General features: G+C 40.7%; 2 protein-coding genes across 3 annotated transcripts in view; one reads left to right on the forward strand and one right to left on the reverse strand.

Moving 5' to 3' along the window:
- Positions 1–13,519, forward strand: part of ATAD1 (ATPase family AAA domain containing 1) — a 51,434-nt gene extending 37,915 nt beyond the window's left edge. For both annotated transcript variants that reach the window (XM_008270131.5, XM_002718492.6), the window contains exons 9-10: positions 10,013–10,146; positions 11,802–13,519. In XM_008270131.5, coding sequence (XP_008268353.1) covers positions 10,013–10,146; positions 11,802–11,922 — 255 coding nt within the window. In that variant the 3' untranslated portion in view covers positions 11,923–13,519. The remainder of the gene's footprint in view (positions 1–10,012; positions 10,147–11,801) is intronic.
- Positions 13,520–20,854: 7,335 nt separating this feature from the next.
- Positions 20,855–23,013, reverse strand: part of PAPSS2 (3'-phosphoadenosine 5'-phosphosulfate synthase 2) — a gene marked incomplete at its 5' end in the record, with an annotated part of 30,980 nt that continues 28,821 nt past the window's right edge. Inside the window, 2 exon segments of the mRNA NM_001082173.1 lie at positions 20,855–20,996; positions 21,505–21,734. Of these exon segments, the coding sequence (NP_001075642.1) occupies positions 20,855–20,996; positions 21,505–21,734 (372 nt within the window).

Genomic DNA, 23,013 nt, shown 5'->3' on the forward strand with positions numbered 1-23,013 from the left:
AAACTTAAAAAAATCTGGAACAATATAAACTGTACAGATTTGATCAATCTTTTTGTTTTGTTTTTAAACTAAATCTCTAAACACACCAATGTCCCATTCCAAACTATTGCACAACATCTTGAATATAAAACACTTGATTGTATTCCTTCTTCACTAAAGAAAAAAAGTCCATCGCCCGCCCCGCCCTGCCCCTCTCTGCTCGCCTCAGTGTCCCCTGCCCGTCCCTAGGGAGAAAACCAGAGACTCCAGCTCCCTGCATGGAGAGAGAAACATCATTCTGGACTCAGTTTACATTCTGTGATCTGATCCTGGGGAAGGGGTGGTCAGAGGCCGGGGAAGGGGAAAAAAAGGTTTTATTCTCCTCTTTTTTTATTTTAAAGTTTGTTTTTCCTGAAAAATATCTGTTTCTCTCCTCTTTTTAAGAAAAAATCTTGAAAAGAAAAAAAAAATGTTTCTTACATTAGAAATATACATATATGGCCGGCGCCGCGGCTCACTAGGCTAATCCTCCGCCTAGCGGCGCCGGCACACCGGGTTCTAGTCCCGGTTGGGGTGCTGGATTCTGTCCCGGTTGCCCCTCTTCCAGGCCAGCCCTCTGCTGTGGCCCGGGAGTGCAGTGGAGGATGGCCCAGGTGCTTGGGCCCTGCACCCCATGGGAGACCAGGAAAAGCACCTGGCTCCTGGCTCCTGCCATCGGATCAGCGCGGTGCGCCGGCCACATCGCGCTGGCCGCGGCGGCCATTGGAGGGTGAACCAACGGCAAAGGAAGACCTTTCTCTCTGTCTCTCTCTCTCACTGTCCACTCTGCCTGTCAAAAATAAAAAAAAAAAAAAAAAAAAAAAGAAATATACATATATTATATATACCTCTTACATTTTACAAATGTAGCAAATATTCAATACAGACACCAAAAAAATGTAAAAAATAAAAAAAAAGTTTTCCTATGAAACCAGGTAAATTAGTGCAGATTTTTTTTGTTTGTTTTCTTAAAAAAAATAAAATTGAAGCAAAATTGCCTAGATTTCAGAGCAGACAGACTGACCCAGGACCAGGAGCCCAGCACCGGAGTCACGCTCCTGAACACTCAGTTTCCTCCTCTCTAAGGATGGAGGGGCTGGTCTCCCCCCACCACGTGGCAAGAAACCAGCAGCCTGGGTGTGGGTGGTACCTGTGTGCGCTAGCATGGGAGGAGGGGCTGGAAGGGGGATAAGGCAGCATCCAACCTTTCCCAGGGAGGCCATCTGCCTGGGCCTGTCACTTGTGTGTGAGCTGAGGACAAGGGAGAGGGTGGCCCCGAGGGGCTGGCCCTGAGAGGTGTGGGGGACAGATGGTGCAGGGTTGAGAAGCCAGGGCCCTGCCCTGCGGGGGGGAGGTAGAGCTGGTGCCCACCGCAAGGTCAGGAGGCTGGCAGTGCTTGTCTGGGCTGGATCCACTCACAGCAGCCTCACTCGCTTGGGGTCCCTGGGAGGATGGAGTGGGGTGGGTGGCAGGGGCTTTGGCGCTTTCTGACACCAAGAGCCCCCTCTGCCAGTGTCATGGCATGGAAGCTGGCCCCCAGGGCTGGGGCAGGGGCAGGGAGCGAGCTCTGCTTTTACCCAGACACGCTGGCTCCTCACAGCATCGGGTCCAGCGGGCTGGGGCAGGTGGTGAGAAGCTCTCAGGCAGGCAGGGGCACAAATGTCCTAAGCTAACATCTCCAACCCAAAGACCAGAGGTCTCCGTCAGGCTCAGGCTCCCCCTACAGGCACAGGCTGCAAGCCCCCTGCCTGCAGGGCGGGGACCAAGGTCACACAGCAGGAGGGTCGGAGCCCAGGGACTTCCCTAGGCATCAGTGGCTTGGGCATTCCCTCTGCCCTTCAGAGCTAACTTTTTTTGGTCAAAACAAAAGTGCAGATCCCTCCGCAGTCTGGAAACCAGTTCCTTCTGCAGCTTTCCCCCTGGGGGTGGTGCAGGCTCAGCTGAAGCGGCCCTACCAGTGGACTGATGACCCGCCCCAGCCCAGTCCCCACCTCCTACATAAGTAAGCACTTGCTACAACCCAGACCACATCCAGAGGGGAAACTTCACATGGCTTGGAATCCTTTAAAACAGGAGAGCAAACCATGTGCATGTACACACGTGTATGCATGCACACACGTGTAGACCCCACCTCCCTACCCACAACCACAGGCCCAGAAGAAGGGGCTGCGTGACAGGCCACACACACCAACGCAGGGTCTCTGGGGCCGGGAGGGGCCAGCAGGTGGGGAGAGATGAAAGAACTCAAAGTGCTGACCTCCCTGCAGTCAAAGTCAGCTCTGGGGAAGGCGCCAGGTGGGCCAGGCGGCGAGGGACTAAGGGCTGAGGTCAGATCTATTTGTGTGTCAGGGCCTGAGAAACCTGCTGAGGTTGGATGACACTGGGTGACAGAGGCAGTGACACGGCCGCACCCTCCCCACTCTGGAGAAGGTCGGGTCAGCTGCAGCTCCTCCTCCCCTGTGAGCTGGGACACACCAACCTAGAGTGTGAGGGGAGGGGGCTGGAGCAGCGATGCACCCTGACCCTTCTCAGCACAGGAAGCCAGTAATCAAAGTCGTGACATAGGAAACTACATCACATCTTGATATGAGATACAGGCATCTTACCCAGTGTCTAACCGAAGGTTAAATGACTACCCCTGGGTTTTATAAATATTAATTTAAGGGACCAGCACTGTGGCAGTGGGTTAAGCCACTGCTTGCAATGCCAACATCCCAAATCTGAGTGCCAATTCAAGTCCTAACTGCTCTACTTCTGATTCAGCTGCCTGCTAATAAGCCTGGGAAAGCAGAGGAAGATGGCCTGAGTACTTGGACTCTGGCTATCCACATGGGAGATACAAATGGAGTTCCAGGCTCCTAGCTTCAGCCTGGCCCAGCTCCAGCTATTGTGCCATCTGGGGAGTGAACCAGCAGTTGGAGTGTGTGTGTGTGTGTGCGCCTGTCAAACAAATAAGTAAATCTTTTAAAAATTTTTCAAGATATTTTCTACTCCCAAGTTTATAAAAGCATTTTTCATATTTTCTAACCTCTTGATACTTGTTTTCCCAAACCCCTTTAGCTGAGTATACATATTTGAATAAAGTCTTCCTCTTTCTCAACTTGATATCTAAACTCACTGTAAGAACTCACTATCTAACCTAAGAAATTAAATAGATTCTCATAGTCAAAGATACTTAAATTTCTGTAGTTTCTTTTTCTCCAGGAAATGACTTGGCTAATTCTGCTCCATCCATACCCTATTTCCAAATTTCCCATATTTTCCTGTCATATTTCACCTGTAAATATTTTAGTTGTACCTCTAAAATCAAGAGGTTAATATTATAACTTAACAAAAATTGACAATATTATTATCTTGTATTTGTACAAATTCAAATTGTCAATTAAATATCTTTGTTTTTAAAACCATGTTATTTGTGTTTACTTGGAGTCTATATGGAGTTCTCAATTTTCAATTACTTGGAAGTTTTAAACTCTTTTAATTATAGGTTATTATTTCTTCCCTTTTTTTTTCTCCCTGTTGGAGTATTTGTTGAAAGGACTAGGTTGAGTTTGTCCATATTTTCCCACAATCTGAATTTTGCTAATTACACAGTAATTGTTCCTCTAAATTTGGTAGTTAGATATACGGACTGGGTGAGATTCAGGTTTGAGTTTGCAGAAAGAGAATAAAGACAGGGCTTCTTAGATAATTTTGTTCTTCCATCAGAAGATAAATGTTATCAGAGTATCTTTGATGGCTTTGTGTTTTTTGATTAAATCTTTGATATATTTGGACATTACCTGAATAATGTAGTTATGAATCCAACTTTGTTTATCTGGATGGAAACCTAGTTGTTCAACACCATTTATTAAATAGGCAATTTTTTTTCTCATTTACATTGGCCTTATTGTTTGGATCACTGTATTAATTATTGGAGACTTTGTATACTTTACTATTTAGTAAGGTTAGATTACCCTTGTTTTCCCCCAGCCAGGAGTTAATTTTCACTTTTCTCTGCATGAAAGTTAGAATCAGTTTGTCTTTTGGAAAAAACATAGTGTTTTTGATGGATTGTCATTCAAGAGAATTAAGAACTGTTTTTAAAAGATTTATCTTTATTTGAAAGGCAGAATGACACAAGGAGAGGTAGAGATCTTCCGTCTGTGATTCACTCACCAAATGGCCACAAGGGTACAGGCTTAAGCAGGCCAAAGCCAGGAGCCCAGAACTCCATCTGAATCTCTCATGTGGCTGCAGGGGTCTAAGCACTTGGGCCATCTTCTGTTACTTTTCCAGATACATTAGCAGGGAGCTGGATTGGAAGTGGAACAGCTGAGGCTTGAATTGGTGCTCATATAGGATGCCAATGTCCAGCATCATAAGCAGCTTAACCTTCTGCACTACAATGCCAGCGCCAGAATTAAGATCTTCTTGATGTTGTATCTTTCTGCCCAAAACCATAGCAGTAATGTATACTGTATTCAGGAATTTAAAGAACTGAGCAAATTACAAATATTTGATTAGTTGTTATTAGTCATTTTGGGGATCATAGAGCCCTTTAAGTATGAGGTTAGGGACAGTAGCAGTTAAGATGCCTTGGGATGTCCACATCCCATATTGGAATGCCTGAGTTTGGATCCCAGCTCCAGTTCCCATTCTAGCTTTCTGCTAATTCCTGCCCTGGGAGGCAGCAGGTGATGATTCAAGTACTTGAGTCTCTGCAGCTCATGTGGGTGACCTAGGTTGAATTCCTGGCTCCTGACTTCAGCCTGGCCCAGCTCCAGCCGTTGCAGCCATTTAGAAAGTGAACCAGCAGTTGGAAGATACTTCTCTCTCTCTCTCTCTTTCTTTGTGTGTGTGTCTGTCTCTCCTTCTCTATTATTGTGCCTTTCAAATAAATTATTTTTAAAAAACCAAAGAAATAATAAATTAAAAAATGTAAAAGTGAGATAAACCATATATAACCTTTCCTTAGAGTGCAACATGTGTGCATGAGGTATTTTGTATAATTTGAAGGAATTTCCTAAAATCCTCCATGTGTCCTAGGTAAGGAACTCCTATCATAAATGAGAAATCAACAAATTTTGCCTTTTAGTTGAATATTTGATAGTTGCTTTCAAGAAGACATTGTGTAGTCATAATACTGTTTGGATAAGGCACACTTAATTGGTAAGTCTTTAACAAAGATAGTCATCAGTGAAGAATTTAGAGAAAAAAACAAAAGGGATAAGTTAGCAAGTTCTTTTGATTTGGAATGGTTATAGTGTGACTAGACACTTAACAGATATTAGGAGTTAGTTGACAATTTCACAGAGACCTTACTTTAACTAATGTAGTTACTTAATTTTAAAAATATCTTAATAAAGGGTTATATTTCATAACTGGAAATTAGAAAATTTTGAACCACATATATGCAATCTAGTGTAGATATTATGTAGATGGTGAATATAAATGATGAAATTCAAGTTCTTTGCATACCCATACTTTACACACTCCATTAATTTTTGCACTTAAGAAATTATTGATTATGTCTAATGTAAACATTGATTTCCATATTCTGCTTTTTAAAACAGTAGTGTCTTTGGGAACTCTGAGAACAATGTGTAATGGATACAGGCGATTTTTAGCAATCTATTTCTTATTCATGAAAGCACAAAGGATTAATCTAGTGAGTTTTATGATATAAAATATGAATGCTCTCTGGTGATTGCTACCATGGGAACATCTCATTTCCTACTAGTTTGTATTTTTATGCTGAAGACTTATAGCTACTTCAGTAAAATCTGAAAGAAATTCATTTAATTTTCTTAAAAGATACCTGACTTTTAAAGTGAGCACCATCCTGCTTATGCATATTGAGCAGAGGAAGGTTTTGTGATACGAATATGCCACCAGACTTTAATATTTTGAGTTTTTCTTCTCCAAAGAAATGATGGAGGCATGTGAAATGACACTGTGTCCCACTGGTTTATAATTCTCTAATGATAGGTACTCCTTAATGCTACTCACTTCTTCTTAAAAGGTTGTGTAATGGTTAGTTTTGGCTTAAAGTTTTAAGTATAAAAGGGATTAGCAATAATAAAATATATACCTTATGAAAATATCTTATCTGACTGTAACGTAAGGAAGTAACTGCTTCTCCCTATGCAAACTTACCTGAATTTTGACTTTTCATTTAACAGCAAGAATAGTTAACAAGCATGGGCTGCAGAGACAGACCTGAAGGTTTTCCATATTCCCTACCATGGGACCTAATGCAAAGATTGTTTAGTATCTCTGTTCCTCATTTTTCTCAGTTAGAAATTTGATGCCAGTAGTCTCATAAAATCATTTTGAGAACTTGAGTCGTGTATGTAAAATGTGTAAGGTGCATGCATATTAGCAGATATACTGCCAATGATAGATATAATTAATACATATAAGTAAGTAATGCTCTTTTGAGCTGTTTTTGAAGTCTGTCAATTTATTTCAGCATTTTTTCCAGCTCTCAAACCTCATTAAAATTTTTTTTTCATTTTATGTGATAGCTGGAAAGATCTTCTGTCCCCTAGTTTACTCTCTAGCTGCTCACAATGAAAAGGGCTAGACCAGGCCAAAGCCAGAAGCCTGTAACTGATTTCTAGCTTCATTCTATTGTAGTCAGAGAAGATGCATGAGATAGTTTCAATTTTTTTGAATTTACTGAGACTTGCTATATGGCCTAGCATGTGGTCAATCCCTAGAGAAAGTTCCATGCACTGGTGAAAAGTATGTATATTCTGTATGTGTGGATGAAAAGTTCTGAAGATATCTGTTAGGTCCATTTGGTCTATAGTGTCGATTAACTATGTTGTTTCCTTGCTGATTTTCTGTCTGGTTGATCTGTCCTTTGCTGAAAGTGGGGTATTGAAGTGCCCATTACTATGGTATTGGAGTCTAAGTCTCCCTTTAGATCCATCAGTATTTCTTTCAAGTAGCCAGGTGACCTGTAATTAGGTGCATATATTTACAGTAGTCACATCTTCCTGTAGGCAGCAAATAGATGGGTTTTGTTTTTTAATTCATTTTGCCAGTATGTACTTTTTAACTGGAATGTTGAGGCCATTTACATTCAAGCTGACTGTTGGTAAGTAATGACTTGGCCCTGCCATTTTTCCATAAATATTCCTATTTTTTTACTTTGAATTTCTTTTACTGGGAGATTCTCTGCCTTCACCTTCTTTTGTAGTGATGACCATCTTTCTGTGTTTCTTTGTGTAGCCCATCCTTAAGCTTCTTTTATAAGGCTGGATGAGTAGTGACAAATTCTTTCAATTTCTGTTTGTTATGGAAGGTCTTTATTTCACCTTTGTTCATAAATAAGAGCTTTGTAGGTATGGTATTCTGAGTTGACAGTTTTTTTCTCTTAAGACTTGGAATATATCTCACCTTTGTCTCCTAGCCTGTAGGGTTTCTGATGAGAAGTCAGCTGTGAGTCTAATTGGAGATCCTCTGAAAGTAATCTGGCATTTCTCTCATGCACATTTTAAAATCTTTTTATATTTTACTGTGGAGAGTTTGACTACAATGTGTCATGGTGACGATCTTTTCTGGTCATGTCTATTAGGAGTTCTATGTGCTTCCTGTACTTGGACATCCCTTTCTTTCTCCAAATTAGGGAGGTTTTCTGTTGTTGTTATACTGAAAAGGCCTTCTAATCCATTCTCTCTTTCCGTGCCATCAGGAACTCCATAAATCTTCAACTGTGTTTTATAGTTTTCTGATTTCTTCTTCTTTTTTTTTTTTTTTTGGCCTATTATAACATTTCCTGGGGTTTGTCTTCTAACGTGGATATTCTTTTCTTCTGCCTCACACTGATTCTGTTATTAAGGCTTTCCACCATATTTTTATTCTATTTAATTCTTCATTTCCAATATTTTACTTTGATTTCTCTTTAAAATCTCAATTTTATGGGAAAAGTTTTTATTCATGTCATGTATGGATTTCTTTAGTTCGTGGATTTGCTTCTGATTACTTCTAAGTAATCCTATCATCAATTTTTGTAAGTCTGTTTCTGGCATTTTGTCAGTCTCTTCATCTTCAGATTCTAGTATTGAAGGGCTGTATTCTTTTGGGGATGTCATGTTGTCTTCCTTATTCTTGTTTCTTGAATTGCTGCATTTTTTGTTGGGCATTGGCTGTGTTACTTGTTTTTTTCCCCCTGTGATGGCTTTTATTTTGGACTATGCCTCTCTGGCTTAGTGGAGTGTCTGCTCTTTCAGTGAATATCCAGAGGCGTGTGCTGAGTGTAGTCAGGGAGCTCTGTTCAGTGCTTCAGCGTTAGGGGAATGTCCAGGGTGACACCTAAGTTGAGCGTGGTAAATTTCTTTTATTTTCATCAGAAGGGAGGTTTGCTCTGCTGTGTTGGCATATTCTCACGCTCACCTCCTCTCTTCAAAGGAGACCAAAGTCTGGATGCTAGCCCCAGTGGGTACATTTTCATCTTTGCTGCCACAAGAACCACACAAAGGATCTTTGTAGTCCTCGGTGTGAACTCGGATCCTGCTGCAGTGACCCCTCACCAGAGAATCAGGGAGCCCCGAGCATGTGGAACCACCCACAGTGACTAGGGTATACCCTGTGCCCTTCCATACAGCCCATAGTATTTTCACAGTCCTAGCACACAAGGCTCCCACAGTCACTAACGCCCAGTCCCCCATCAGTTCTCCCAGCCAGAATTAGGTGTCTACTCTTGGCTAGTTGCTAGTCACGCAGACATGAGTTGTTGTACCTATTGCATATATATGTCCAAGATGGTGCCCGCTTTCTCTGGACTAGTTACAGGACACCAGTGCCAGGGGGTCGAGGAGAAGGAAACATGCCCCTGTTTTTCCTTCTAGGTTGGCAGGTATACTGTCTCCCACAGGGCTCCAAGCCAGGCTTTTCCTGCAGCTTTATTGCCAGTGGGTTGGGCTGCTGCAGTCTGGTTTTACCTCACTCCAAAGCTGGTGCTGAGACTCTCAGCTGCTGGGGTCCCGAGCTGTGTGCATTCATACCCTCCATGTAGGTCCTCCATACATCCTCCATGTGGGTCCACAGTGTTCTCCCAGTTTGCGTGGAGTTTCTTTTGCTGTTTTCTCCCTAATCCTTCCCTGAGATTGCACTCTTTCCCCTTTTTAACTGTCCTCCCCTAGACTAGAGCAGTAATCTTCCTCCTTATTCCGCCATTGCTCATTTTGTTTCTTAATCTATACATTTAGTGTGAGAGTTACAGTATCCCAAGCATGTAAGTTGCTAGGACAATATTTAATTGCTTGACACAAAGCTTAAGTTGGAGAGCAAAACTATAGATGCTAAATTAGTGTTGAGGTAGTAAAAAATTAAAGGATTTTAGTTAAAAGGAATGGTTAAGGGGCTGGTACTGAGGCTTAGCAGGTAATGCCACCACGTACAGTGTTGGCATTCCCATATGGGTGCCAGTTTGAATCCCAGCTACTCCACTTCCAATCCAGCTCTCTGCTATGGCCTGGAAAAACAGTGGAAGGTGACCCAAGTGCTTGGGCCCCTGCACGCATGTGGAAGACCTGTAAGCAGCCCCTGGCTCCCGGCTTTAGACCAGCTCAGCTCCAGCCATTGCAGCCATCTGGGGAGTGAACGAGCAAATGGAAGACCTCTCTCTCTCTGCCTCTGCCTCGGTAGATTTTTTTCTTCTTTTAATTGATTCTGGACTCAATACTGCAGGTTCTTTGCTAAGTGTATTGAATAGAAGAGAGTCAACTCCATACCTTCAGTGTTTGAATGTTTGTTCTTCCCCCATCACTCCACAGTGGGCCTTGGAAGATTTAACTTCTGTCTCAGTAATGTTAAAAGATAATGAAAATTAGATTGTAAGTTTCTAACCTCCTATGATTTAAAAAAATTTTGTAAACTGAAAATACTATTTAATATTTCTCTTCCATGCTATTGTAATATTGCAACTTTAAGCCATATTTAGAAGAGCCATTTGTAGTATGTATGCATTATGTTTGTTAAGTATGTTTTCTATTTGTTTCAGGTGGATAGGCATGTAGACCTGTTAGAAGTTGCCCAGGAAACTGATGGTTTTTCAGGAAGTGACCTAAAAGAGATGTGTAGGGATGCTGCCCTCCTCTGTGTCAGGGAATATGTTAATTCCACATCAGAAGAAAGGTATGTTTCTTTATATATGATTTCTTAGAGTAATCTCCAGTATTTGTTAAGATCTTTTCGAGCTTGTAGAACAGTTCTTTTCATTTTGCTATATAATAGGAACCCTGCCTATGGAATAAAAGGTAAATGTGAATTAGTAGATATCCCCTCTCATACATTCACTTTTATTGCCGTTTTTCTAAAAGGGAGTTCTGAAAATGAACGGGGAGGAGTCATGAAGAGGACTGGCAATGGACAAAAAATTCTGAATTTCTACTGATAAAGCTGACAGAAACTTGGGCTTGCTCATTTCTATTAGGCAACAACATTCTCTAGTACCCCTAGATTGCTTCTGCCTCTTAAATTCCATTACACATAGAAATGAATGTTTTGTCTTCCAGAAATTGCACATGTAATTGTGGGGGCCTTGAGGGCATAGTCTTCCACTTGTTAGCAGTTATGTATTCACTACACAAACTACCATTTGTCGCTACCACAAATTTTACTTGACACTGATTTCAAACTACGATGGGCCTAAACCACTTTTTTGTTGGCCTTACTCCAGCAAAGACACTACAGGACTGGAATGATTCAGTCTTGGTGAACACGTCTCTTAAGGAAGTTTTCCAAAGGTCACTTGCCATGAACTAGTGTTACACTGTGCTTTGGGAGTTTGTGTTGAGTGAATTCTCCAAAGTTTATCCCTTTGTTTCTCAGTATTCAACTGTATATAACCTTATATAAGTATATAACCTTAGCTGAGGTTTTTACTTTTGTGGTATTTGCCTATTGTATTCATGTATTTAATTACAGAGTATTCCTCTGGCAAGCTTTACCAAGTTTTTTGACTTTTTTAGTTTTGGTGAGGAGAAAAGTATGCACAGAAGCTACTGTGTCAGCTACCAGCTACACATGCGCTGGTTCCAGACCCATTACGAGTGCCCCTTTGGGCTCTGTCATGGAGAGGTTAAGAGGAATAATAACCCATAGTAAATTATATTAATAATAAAAGACCTGTTTTTCTACTGCCTCAAAGTCCTGAAAAGTTTATATTTTCATATGAAAAATCTGGCTGGTAGGTTTTGGTTATCAAAGCATTTTCCCTGAATATTTTTTCCTATGTATCTATGAATTACACATGAGGCATAAAATATTGAATTTTATTTTTCTCATTGAAGTGGAGAAGACTTGGATTAGTTGGGTTTTTATTAAAAGGGAGGAATTTTACTTTGAGTTCATAAAAGCTAAACATATTCATGAGTATATACATAGTATATATATATGCTATTTTTTAATTCCAGTTTTAATAGAATAAGTTTTGATTTCTTGATTAGACTTATATTCCCATTTGGATAAATTGACACACCTTTATACTGTTTAACATTTTCACCTTATAGTAATATTTTGTGTTTATTTTCTTGATATGAAGTATTTGATTTTAGCTCACCATTTTAGCATCCTGCCTCTTAGCAGTCAGTGCTTTCTAAAATCTCTTAAGACTTGTGTGTTTGTAGATAATTCTTGGAAGAATTTGTTTGAAATTGTTAAATTTTTGGGGGATCTTGAATGGGAAGGAGACTTCATTGTTACAACATTTTATGCAGTTGAAAACAAATTTGTTTTTTACCACATACATCTAAATTTATGAATATTTGGTTGTTTTGTTTGCATCATAGCCATGATGAAGATGAAATTCGGCCTGTGCAGCAGCAGGACCTACATCGGGCAATTGAAAAGATGAAGAAATCAAAGGATGCAGCATTTCAGAATGTTTTAACACATGTTTGTTTAGATTAAAAGTAAAGATCATTTGTACAGTTCAGTGATCTAGTCTGATGTGCCCTCTTATCAGCTGTGGAAATACAGTGGAAGGAGCGCTCTGTAAACAGTGAGGGAGTTCTATATGTGAGGTTTTATACTCTGAATTCTAAGTTATTGAGATACAACTATTATATAAATGGTATTACTACTTGTCAGAAATCATGAGGAGGAACAATTTAATTCAGCCTGAGTGGGTGCTTGTGTTTGACCTCTTTAGCCATATGTTGTTACAGCCTTATAGAATCTAAGCTGGTCTTAACGTAACAAATGATTCATTGGGTCTAGTGAGAAATGGGGATGTGGTTATAGGTGCTGGTTCCTAGATGTGTGAGTCTGTGTGAGTGTGTGTGAGTGTGTACGTGTATTAAATGTATATAGCCACACATTTTATATTGGCATTCTGTAGATATGTTTGAATACAGAAACTTTTTTTTTATCCCAACTACTGAATCGAAAAGTACCAGATAGTATATAGCAAAACTGAGATTTAAGGTTGTGTCTAAAGGTATAGTGATTCAGCCATTTTCAGTTGTCATTTGTTTCAGCCTTTTTAATTTGAGCATTTCTCTGCTGCAGTTGGTTAGCTGGATTAGCCACGTCTGAATATATACATGTGGCTTAATTGTATGGTTGTCAGGATAATCAGTACTTGTTCAGCAATCAGCATCGAATGATTGTTAGGTGGTCATGTGATCAACATTGAGTTCTTTTTTTCTGCAAGCACACTAAGCTGAGTAGATTTTTTTTAATTTGTTTTAAATTGATTTACTTGAGGGTAGATTAAAAGCCTTTTAAAAGAATTGGTTTGAGAAATATCAGTGGCCTTCAGTACATATATGTAACTTTCCTTTCTTCATTTAATGTAACAGAGAATTCTGTTGTAACCATGGTTTTTTCCTTTTAAATGTTATTTTAAGTTATATGTTCTTCAATTATGGTCACATATAATTTGGTCACCAAATATGAAATGATAGTTGAAAACAAGTAACTGTTGCTAAATGTGCTTAAAAATATTCATTTTGTAACTAGCATTTTTAAAGTTTCTTATTATCAATAGTGTCCTAGTTAAGAACAAATATACACCTCACAATTCCCATATTGTATCTGTAGTTATTTGATGCTGTGTGAACCACATATGAAATAATTTTTTTCAAAATTCCACTATCATAATTCTGTTTGCGGCACCTAAACCCAGTGTGAAGAAAATGGCACAGCACAATCTTGTGCCTTCTGAACCATCAGAAAGATTAAACCATGCTTCATGTTCTTGCTTTGTGTTTCTCTGAACTCTCAATCTTTATTCATGAGTTATTAGATTAATTTCTCTGATGTCTTTCCTGAGAACTTATTGGATAGTTTATTCTTCAGTTGTACTTTGCTGGTGAAAAAGTTGCAGAATGCTTTGGAAACAAAAAGCAAATTATGAAAGATTGTGAAGATGATGAAAAAAAAATGGAATGCAAAATACAAGATACCAAAAATAAAAAATTTTGTCCCATTTTTAATAACTATATTAGACTTATTTTATAAATGTATAATAAAAGGGTCCTTCTTCATTAATTTTTTACCTTTACTCTTTGGTCTTTTCCGATTATTTAAAATTTTCTGGGGTATTTTAAGTTTGTAGAGCTTGTGTTTGGACGATTTTTATCTTCATATGGAGATTCACACTTTTACAACATAATGTTCTATTTTAATCATTCTGTCTTAATGTGAATTTCAGTAATCATTTAATTTTTATCTGATAACTTCTTGAAAATAAGGGGTGATGTATTCATTGTACACTTTTCATTTTCTCAAATTCAGAGTGTAGTAGTAGTAGTTACTACATTTGTTTAGTTTCTTTTTTTTTTTTTTTTTTTTCTTTTTTTTGGACAGGCAGAGTTAGAGAGACAAAGAGAAAGGTCTTCCTTCCGTTGGTTCACCCCCCAAATGGCTGCCTCAGCCTGTGCGCTGCACCTATCCAAAGCCAGCAGCCAGGTGCTTCCTTCTGGTCTCCCATGCAGGTGCAGGGCCCAAGCATTTGGGCCATCTTCCACTGCCTTCCTGGGCCACAGCAGAGAGCTGGACTGGAAGAGGAGCAACCGGGACAGAACCAGCACCCTGACAGGGACTAGAACCCAGGGTGCCTGCGCCGCAGGCGGAGGATTAGCCTATTGAGCCGCGGCGCTGGCCATATTTGTTTAGTTTCTAAAAAAATTTTTAAAATATTTCTTTTTTGGGACCAGCGACAACAGCGTCCCATTTAGACCACAGTTCAAGCTCTGGCTGCTGCACTTCTGATCCAGCTCCCTGTTAATGCTCCTGAGAAAACAGTAGAGGATGGCCCAAGTGCTTGAGCCACTGCACCCACGTGAGAGATCCAGGAGAACCTCTCTGTCTGTCTCTCAAGCTCTCTTGATATTTATCTATTATTTATTTATTGGAAAGAGTGACAGCAGGAGAGACAGAGATCTTCTATCTGCTAATTCACTCCACACAAGACCACAACAGCCAGGGCTGGATCAGGCTGAAGCCAGAAGCCTGGAACTCTAGCTGGGTGTCCCATGTGGGTGGCAGGGCCCCAGTACTTGTGCATCTTAAACTGCTTTCCTAGGCACATTATTAGGAAACTGGATTGGAAGTAGAGCAGCCAGAACTCAAACTGGTACTTTGATATGGGATTGTGGAATTGTAGGCAGTGGCTAAAACTGCTGTACCAAAACACTAGCAAATTTGTGTGGTTTTAATCATCAAGTGAAGTAAGAGAAATGCACTAATCCCAGCAACCATAACCCAGGTAGGCACCTTAAGGCTGTAAAGTAGTTGAAGACACTTTAGTTTCTTATAATTTCCAAGAATTTATTACTGATACATATTCTCTGTCTTCTTTCAGAGATGACATTTTACATACGTAGTTGGATTCTAGGATCTAAGGTAATTCATTGTGTCTATCAGTGAGGAGTACTGCATCTAGAATCAGATTACTCAAGTTTGTATGTCCTTGGACTGGGTACCTATTTGTGTCTCAGTTTCTCATCTATAAAATGAGGTAACATTGATACCCATTTTAAAGGACTGAATGTGATAATGCATAGGAAGGTACTTAAGATAGGAAGTATAGTTTGGGAAAATGGAATTAAAAGTTTATTTGGTGCAAAACTTGAAATCCATGTGTAATCTTTTCATAATACACATTTTCCATAAACTTTGAAGTAACTTTATATAAGGCACTGAGCACATTGCCTAGCACAGAGTTAATGCTCAAATGCTAAGTATCCTGTTATTAATATTATTATTTCTACACATTGATATGCATACCCTGTTGACCAGGCTCAGTGTAAACCATTTCTGTAATCCATAGGCCTGTACTCCAGGAATTGAGATTGAAAGGGTTCCTTGTGTGATGTTCGAAAAGCCTCATTGTTGGAAAGCCTTTGATAAGCCTGGTTGTCCCAGGTTTTCCTGCACCTTTAAAATGGAGTTTAAAAACTCAGTATTTGAGTCAAGTCAGTATCTTTACTGTTTTTTGTCCTTTCTGTGTCCTTCAGCCCTCCATCTGCAGGTAGACCCAGAATTTATCATGTTACTGAAAGCTAGATTGCAGTAATTGGAATATTCTGTGTGAACCACAGTAACCTAACCTCACGTACTAGCTATAACTTGGGCATGGTGCTGGTTGAGGAGCACTGTGAGTGCGCTTGTGTAGAAGTGGCAGCAGCATCTCATTGGTAGGAATTTTCCTACTGAAATTGTGTTGTTTGTGGACAAATGTTAATTTTCTTCTGGACAAAGAAAACAGGTAAGATAGTTTCTTAAAATTTTTTTAGCTTCTCTTAAAATCAGATACTGAATGGATTCTAACATTCTGCATGACTAAAACGAGCACCAGCTGGATGCTTTGATGTACGTTCATTGAATGTTAGTGTTGGGGGTGGAATGCAACGAGAATCCAGACCTGTGAACTGTGACAGCTCAGAACTAGAGCTCAAACCGAAGCATTGAAACAATCACTGACATGCAGACTTCGAACTAAAAATAGAACATGGTGGGTTGTGTCATACTGTTCTGAAAAAAAAGTTAGAGCTTCCAGAAATTTTTTAAGAGTGACTAAGAGGGGCCAGCACCGTGGCTCACTTGGTTAATCCTCTGCCTGCGGCGCTGGCATCCCATACGGGTGCAGGATTCTGTCCCGGTCGCTCCTCTTCCAGTCCAGCTCTGCTGTGGCCCGGGAAAGCAGTGGACGATGGCCCAAGTGCTTGGGCCCCTGCACCTGCATGGGAGACCAGGAGGAGGCACCTGGCTCCTGGCTTCAGATTGGCGCAGCGTGCCGGCTGTAGCGGCCATTTGGGGGGTGAACCAATGGAAGGAAGACCTTTCTCTCTGTCTCTCTCTCTTACTAACTCTGTCAAATTAAAAATAAATAATAAAAGAGTGACTAAGATACACAGAATGGGGATGGCTGTATCAGCCAGTAAAACAAAGTCCTTTGCAAGCCTGTGAGGGTCATCTATGGCCTGGCTATAGTCATAGATAGAAAGGATACCAGTTAGAATTCTTTTGGAAGCAACCAATTCTAGCCAACTTAAGCAATAAAGCTTTACTTGAAGGAATGAGGAGTTAATGTGATCAAAGGGAGGCTGAAGAATCAAACTTAGGATAGACACTGTGGAAGCTTCAGGAATTTTTTTTTTAAGAGAAACTTCAATAATCTTGTTTCTATTCCTCCACTAGATTAAATATACTGTTTAAATTGCTCTTTCAAGATTCAAAATCCTGCAATGAATGCCCAAATCCAATTAAAACCCACAACTGGGAGTCCTGGCACTTTGAGAGAAGGACCCTCCAAGAATTCCTTTGGCTTATTTAAGAGCAAGTGTTTGGATTTACCAATTCAGCAAGACTAACTGCAAAAGGAGGTAATCCTTCATAAGAAATTGTACTGTGGGGAAAGGAACTGGACAAACAAAAATGACAAATGTCTAGTTGGTCACATGAAGCTGTAGATAACAGTAGTGATTTTTGTTTATTTCCAGGGAGTGCCAGCCCTTTCCCTTGATAGGTGAAGGGCTGATCATTCCTCTTCCTGCCAGAGTCTGAACTGGGTTTGTGTCATTGCTTTAATTAAATGGAATTGCCTGGGTTTAGCCAAACCCCTGTCCACCCCCTACGTTAGCCTTTTGATCTTGGTATTTGAGCTGGAAAGGGTTTAGGTCACAGGCTCAGATGTTTATGCTTCTACTTACTAAATTGTGACAGTTCTAGAATTCAGTCACTCTGAGAAAGCGCGGAAGTTACAGTCCCTCATCCCCCATTTTTTTTTTTTCTGCCAGGCAGAGTGAGAGAGAGAGAGAGAGTTATAGACAGTGAGAGACAGAGAGAAAGGTCTTCCTTCCGTTGGTTCACTCCCATAATGGCCGCCACGGCCGGCGCTGCACCAATCCGAAGCCAGGAGCCGGGTACTTCCTCCCGGTCTCCCATGCGGGTGCAGGGCCCAAGCACTTGGGCCATCCTCCACTGCCCTCCCAGGCCACAGCAGAGAGCTGGACTGGAACAGGAGCAACTGGGACTAGAACCCGGTGTGCCGGCGCCGCAGGAGGAGGATTAGCCAAATGAGCCATGGCGCTGGCATCCCCCATTTTCTTTGGGAAATCCAGGGAAGGGGGATCTTCTAGCCTAGAGCAGGTTGCTCTGGCAGATGATATTTCCAGATTTCAGTCTATCTCAGCAGTACATCTTTGTCCTCATCGTGGCTGAATTATCCTTGTAAAGTATCTTCATCTAGGCCAGATCCAGGAGTCCACTTCCAGGAGAAAAAAACTGCCAAGGCGCTGCTTACCTTCAAAGGGTTTCATTCTTTCCAGAAATCAGTTCCCAAAGATTTTCTTGCATCCACTGTTCTGTGCTAGCCTCATAGAACAGTATTATTTTGTCTAGATTTTTCTTCTTTCAGACCAAAATGTCCAAACTCTAGCCATTGACCCATTGATTTTTAATAAGTTCAATAAAGCTACAGTATAAGCAAAAAAAAAAAAGTGGCAGTCCTTTGGAGTGTGTATTGTGAAATGCTTACATGTCTCATCATTTGGTAAATGTATACTATGTAAGTGTAAACTAAGAGTGGCCCAGTAATAGTTAATATTCACCAAAGAACTGAATGTGTCCTATGTGAATATATTCAGTTCTCGGTATTTTGTGCACATTCATAGATAATGGAAAACTGTATCACTTAAAAATCTCACAGCAGAAGCTTCACTATTGTTCTAGCAAACTTTTAGACAAGAATAGACTGATCTGGTGCCCTTCTAATTCCTTGATTTCCTGCCTATAGGGAGAGTTATGTTGAAGATCAGTGCTAGACTTAAAAGACACCTAATAGAAAAGAGGAAACTGAGCAGAAAAGAATGAACTTATTATTCTTATGTAACTTAGATTTGTTTCTTCTTTGCAGGGGAGATGGGATGGATGTGGCCTAATGAAAGTGTTGATGTATTAAGGTCTGCCAGGTGTGCCTGTCCAGGATCTTTTTCTCCCCACCCTAAATACTTTGACATGCTCCCTCAGCACCACCTACATATTCATGTATTTATACACAATGTATTTACATGGCCTGTCTTACTTTCTCCTACTTAGTACTAGGAGCCACCAAGTAAGATCTAGAGAAGTAAACTACAAAAGGTAGCTTTGAGTTGCTCTTAGGCCAGTTTTATTGTTGGAAGAATTGGTAGCAAAAAGCTACGTGAAGCCTTCAAGGCAGAAGTGAATCAGGAACTCAAGGAGGGAAAAAAAGCTGCCAGGCCTAACAGTACTTGTGGAAACAGGTATCATTTCTTTCTGCATACAAAAGTACCAGCTGCTGAGGTTAATGGAAGTGTTAAGATGATGAGAAAAAAATTCAGCTGCTTCCAGCTCTGCTGATGAACCTCCTTGGAGACACCTTCCAAGAACAAGATCTATTCCTTGGAGAAAAAGGGAGGCATTGCGTAATAGTTTGATCTCTTGAAATGGAGGTGGGCAGGATGTCCAGTCCTGCAAGGAGTTCTGCTGAGGTCCCTGAGCAACCCAGTCACCTATGAAAATAACACTGTCAGTGCTTGCCTGAGACCATGTGTCCTTGACATCTAGAGAGCAATTTGGAAACACAAACAAGGGCTAACGGTTTTTTAACTATGGCCTTAGAGTTGCTGCTACTGTCTGTCTCTGATTAGATAAAACCATAAGGCCCTCAGCAATCATGTGGGCAATCATACCCAGTTTAGGGACATGAGACTCAGCCTTTGTTTTGAGAAATTTATTAAAATAAGAACAAGCATAGGTTGTACATAGAAACAGTCATTTGCATTAAGTGGGGTACCAGAGCAGCAGAGCAGTTTTAAATAGATTTTTTTTTTTAAAAATCACAAAATACATTTGGTTAAGGCACTACAACCTGTCTCATGTTTCAATAAATATGCTGTCTTTTAAAAAGGCAGTAATGAGTACCTATGAGTTAATGAACATAGGTACTATACTATTAAAGACAAACTTTGCTGTAGCCATTGAAAGTAATTAATTCTCAAAAGATTTTTCATCTAAGAATAGCTTAAAAACATTGAGGATATGAAAAAAATCACAGTTTTGTCTTTCCTGTTTAGGTCTCTTCCAGAGAGATCTATGTATAAAAGGTGCTGTGTCTTCATAATGCCTAGCCAGCAATGAATTATAGTACAAAAGATTGCCTCTCAGGAAATAAAGCCATCAGAGGGTATCTCAAACAGCTTGTGTCTTTGGAGAAGTGTAAAGACTTTTTTTTTCCCAACTGCAATAAACTTAGGGGAGTTTAGAACATTCTGGACTTTTTGATACCCAAGAATGCTGCTTTGGACACATCCTCTGTTCAAAAAGCTTTGTGAAGCACCTGAGGGGAAATCAGACTTGGCTCCTGTATTGTCCAGGGTAGACAGACAACCAGACTGGGAGTCAGGTGGGCTGGGTGCTCATTTAGCACCACCAGTACCTGCTAATAATGCCAACCTTGCATTTTATTACAGTGTTCTGCAGCTGTGTTCCTCTGTAAGATGAAAGGTTTGTGTTCAACATTTACTGCTGTCTCTCCAGTTCTAGCACCTTGCTAGTTTGGTAGTGTGAATTATTTTTGGTTTATTGCTGATGCTGTACAGTCAGACAGGCCAGCCTGTCTTGTAGAACACAATGACCACAGCAAAGATGAAGAAAAGTAACCTTCCACAACATTACCAAGACTATATGACCCTTGTGTGCAAATCCTTCCATGGTAACATGCCACACTATTAAAAGTCACCATTTAACTGGAGTTGTTACTCATAAGTCACTACGATTAAATTCACATTATCACAAGTTTGGTTTCTCTGGTCAGGTCTCCAACACAGATAATGGGCAGTAAGGCTGTACACAGGCATGAGGTAAAATATAAACAAGATACCCACTTGAGCCTCATCTCATTTAAGGTGAGTAATGATTTTTTTGCAGGGAGGTGGGGGTGTCAGTCGTAGAGAAGCTGCCCATTTGACTTTATTGCTGACATTCAGACAGTGCAGGTTAGCAAGACTTAAGCTGGCAAATATGCTTAACTTTTTGGCAAGTAAATGACACATGATCAAAAGTTGCTTTTTTTTTTTTTTTTTTTTTTAAAGCAATCTGGGCCCTACTTTCTCAGTGCAGTAGGGAATATGGCTAGTTCCATTCTGAAATGTATTAACAATATTGCTTTCACCGGCTAAGATTCAGTCTTCAGTTTGACTTTAACATATATTTTTGAGTTGTCTTTATAGACATGATTTTTACCTCATTTAAAATATAAACTTTAAAATCAGTCACACTGAGAAGCATCTGTATACAAAGCATCTAATCACAAAATAGAAAAGATAATCAAAAAGGCACTTCAGAAAGAAACTCTGGAGCCAGAGAGCGCTCAGTTGTTCTTCTCCAGGGACCTGTAGTAATCTGTCAGGACTTTCCACGCTTTGGGGGCCATGAAGCCATCTGGGGGATTTTCTCCTTCCCTGGCGAGCTTTCTCATACGAGTTCCTGAGATGAAGTCAAACTCGTTGTGCCTGTCACAGGATAGCAACAGAAAACTCAGTGTACATGAATAACATCTGCCTTAAAGGTTCCTAGAACAGTTTATGGGTTATTAGACATTTTTTTCTTTTGTTGGTGGTTACCTACTTTTATTTACTGTGTACCTACTCTGTTCATGGATAGTGTCTTGAGGCCAGAGACTCAGAATTCTATTTCTCAGCCTACTTCTGAGACTCCCAGTACAGGATTGAATGCACTGAAAAGACTTGCTTAATTCTTTTTTCTACAGTTCTTCTTCACTTAATGTGTCAGGCACTTGGTGCATGCTCAAGCTTGCATGTTGAAAGAGAAGTATTTTTAGACTACCTGATTTGTGCAAAAGACTTTAAGGTTATAAACTGTGTAAGAGTATGTTTTGACATTGAAGGGATTCTCATTCCAGTTAGGGGCATATGGAAGTGCTTTGGATTTTTCTAGATTTTTGCCTCATCGTTCCAGTTGTACGGACATTGGTTCTAGAATCGTCCTCCAAAAACATACCTTGCTGGATCATAGAAGTCCATGGCTTTTTTGGCTTTGTTGTAGGCAGCCACTCGGAATGGAATGATTTCCACAGAGGTGAGGCCAGGGGCCATGCTTAACACCTTGCCCCCATGAGTGGGTTCATACAGGTCTCTCTTGGTCTCTGGGTGGGGCATTCCTGCTGGGTCCCTGCCCACAATGTAGAAGTTGGCCCCTGCAATCATCCTGGACCTGCAGTGCCACTGGACCTAGGAAATATCACATAAAGGACAAGCTTTATTCTGCTTTGAAAGTAATTCAGTGATGGGTGTCTGGTAAGAGTAACAAGAAAGTCAGTGAGGTTCTAACGCTCCCTGCTCACTTCTTCAGGCTTGCTAATGTTGGATAGGCCAAGAGCTTTCAAAAATACAAATCCTCCCTCGTAGAGCTCCAGGTTCTGTTCTTCATCCCTTCTCCAGACAGACTAGCAGCTCGGGAACACTCAGATCTTATTATTCTACAGAATAATGTGAATTTTTCCCTTATTCAGATAAAAGAAATTATAAACTGCAAATAGGACTATCTGACCACCAATAATGAGCAAATTGCCAGTCACATTCAGACACTGATTCCAGTTCAACACAACATTTGCCTTTTTTTTAATTATTATTTTTATTATTTTTTTTTTGACAGGCAGAGTGGACAGTGAGAGAGAGAGAGACAGAGAGAAAGGTCTTCCTTTGCCGTTGGTTCACCCTCCAATGGCTGCTCTGGTCAGCGCGCTGTGGCCGGCGCACCGCGCTGATCCGATGGCAGGAGCCAGGTACTTATCCTGGTCTCCCATGGGGTGCAGGGCCCAAGCACTTGGGCCATCCTCCACTGCCTTCCCGGGCCACAGCAGAGAGCTGGCCTGGAAGAGGGACAACCGGGACAGAATCTGGCGCCCCGACCGGGACTAGAACCCAGTGTGCAGGCGCCGCTAGGCGGAGGATTAGCCTAGTGAGCCGCGGCACCGGCCAACATTTGCCTTTTAAAATTCAGACAGAAATACAATGGATGGAGAGGAGAATTTTTGCTCTGATGCAAGAGAATTAATTCATTAAACTCCATGTGTGGCATTCCACAGGGTTGAGACCCTTTCAATTCATCATTACTTCTACTAGACACTCAAATCCACTACACTGGTGGTACAGGGGCATGAAGGAAATCTCTGATAAACTCACTATATTATGATGAAAGGGAGAAATTTATCTGTTTAAGGCATCCTATCCCTTCTGAAGTAGCTCACGGAGCATGGTGAATCACTTAGAGTAACTGGGACTAATGAAATGGAATGCTAAGGTAGTGGTCCAGTTAAGCATCATTATCTACCTCATTCACACACCAACTATTCTTAAAAGCAGTGGATAGAGGTTTGATCTGATGTTTCAAGCATTTTTACAAATACTAAATGCTGACAGTATTAAGTTGGATAAAGAACAGCATCTAGAAGGTCCTAGAATCTGCTCATGAGGAAGAAAGGAACCCGGAGATTCATTTACAATTCCC

The sequence above is a fragment of the Oryctolagus cuniculus genome, chromosome 15, assembly GCF_051225735.1.
Source record: "Oryctolagus cuniculus isolate XC-2025 breed Fujian yellow rabbit chromosome 15, ASM5122573v1, whole genome shotgun sequence".
Taxonomy (NCBI): Eukaryota; Metazoa; Chordata; class Mammalia; order Lagomorpha; family Leporidae; genus Oryctolagus; species Oryctolagus cuniculus.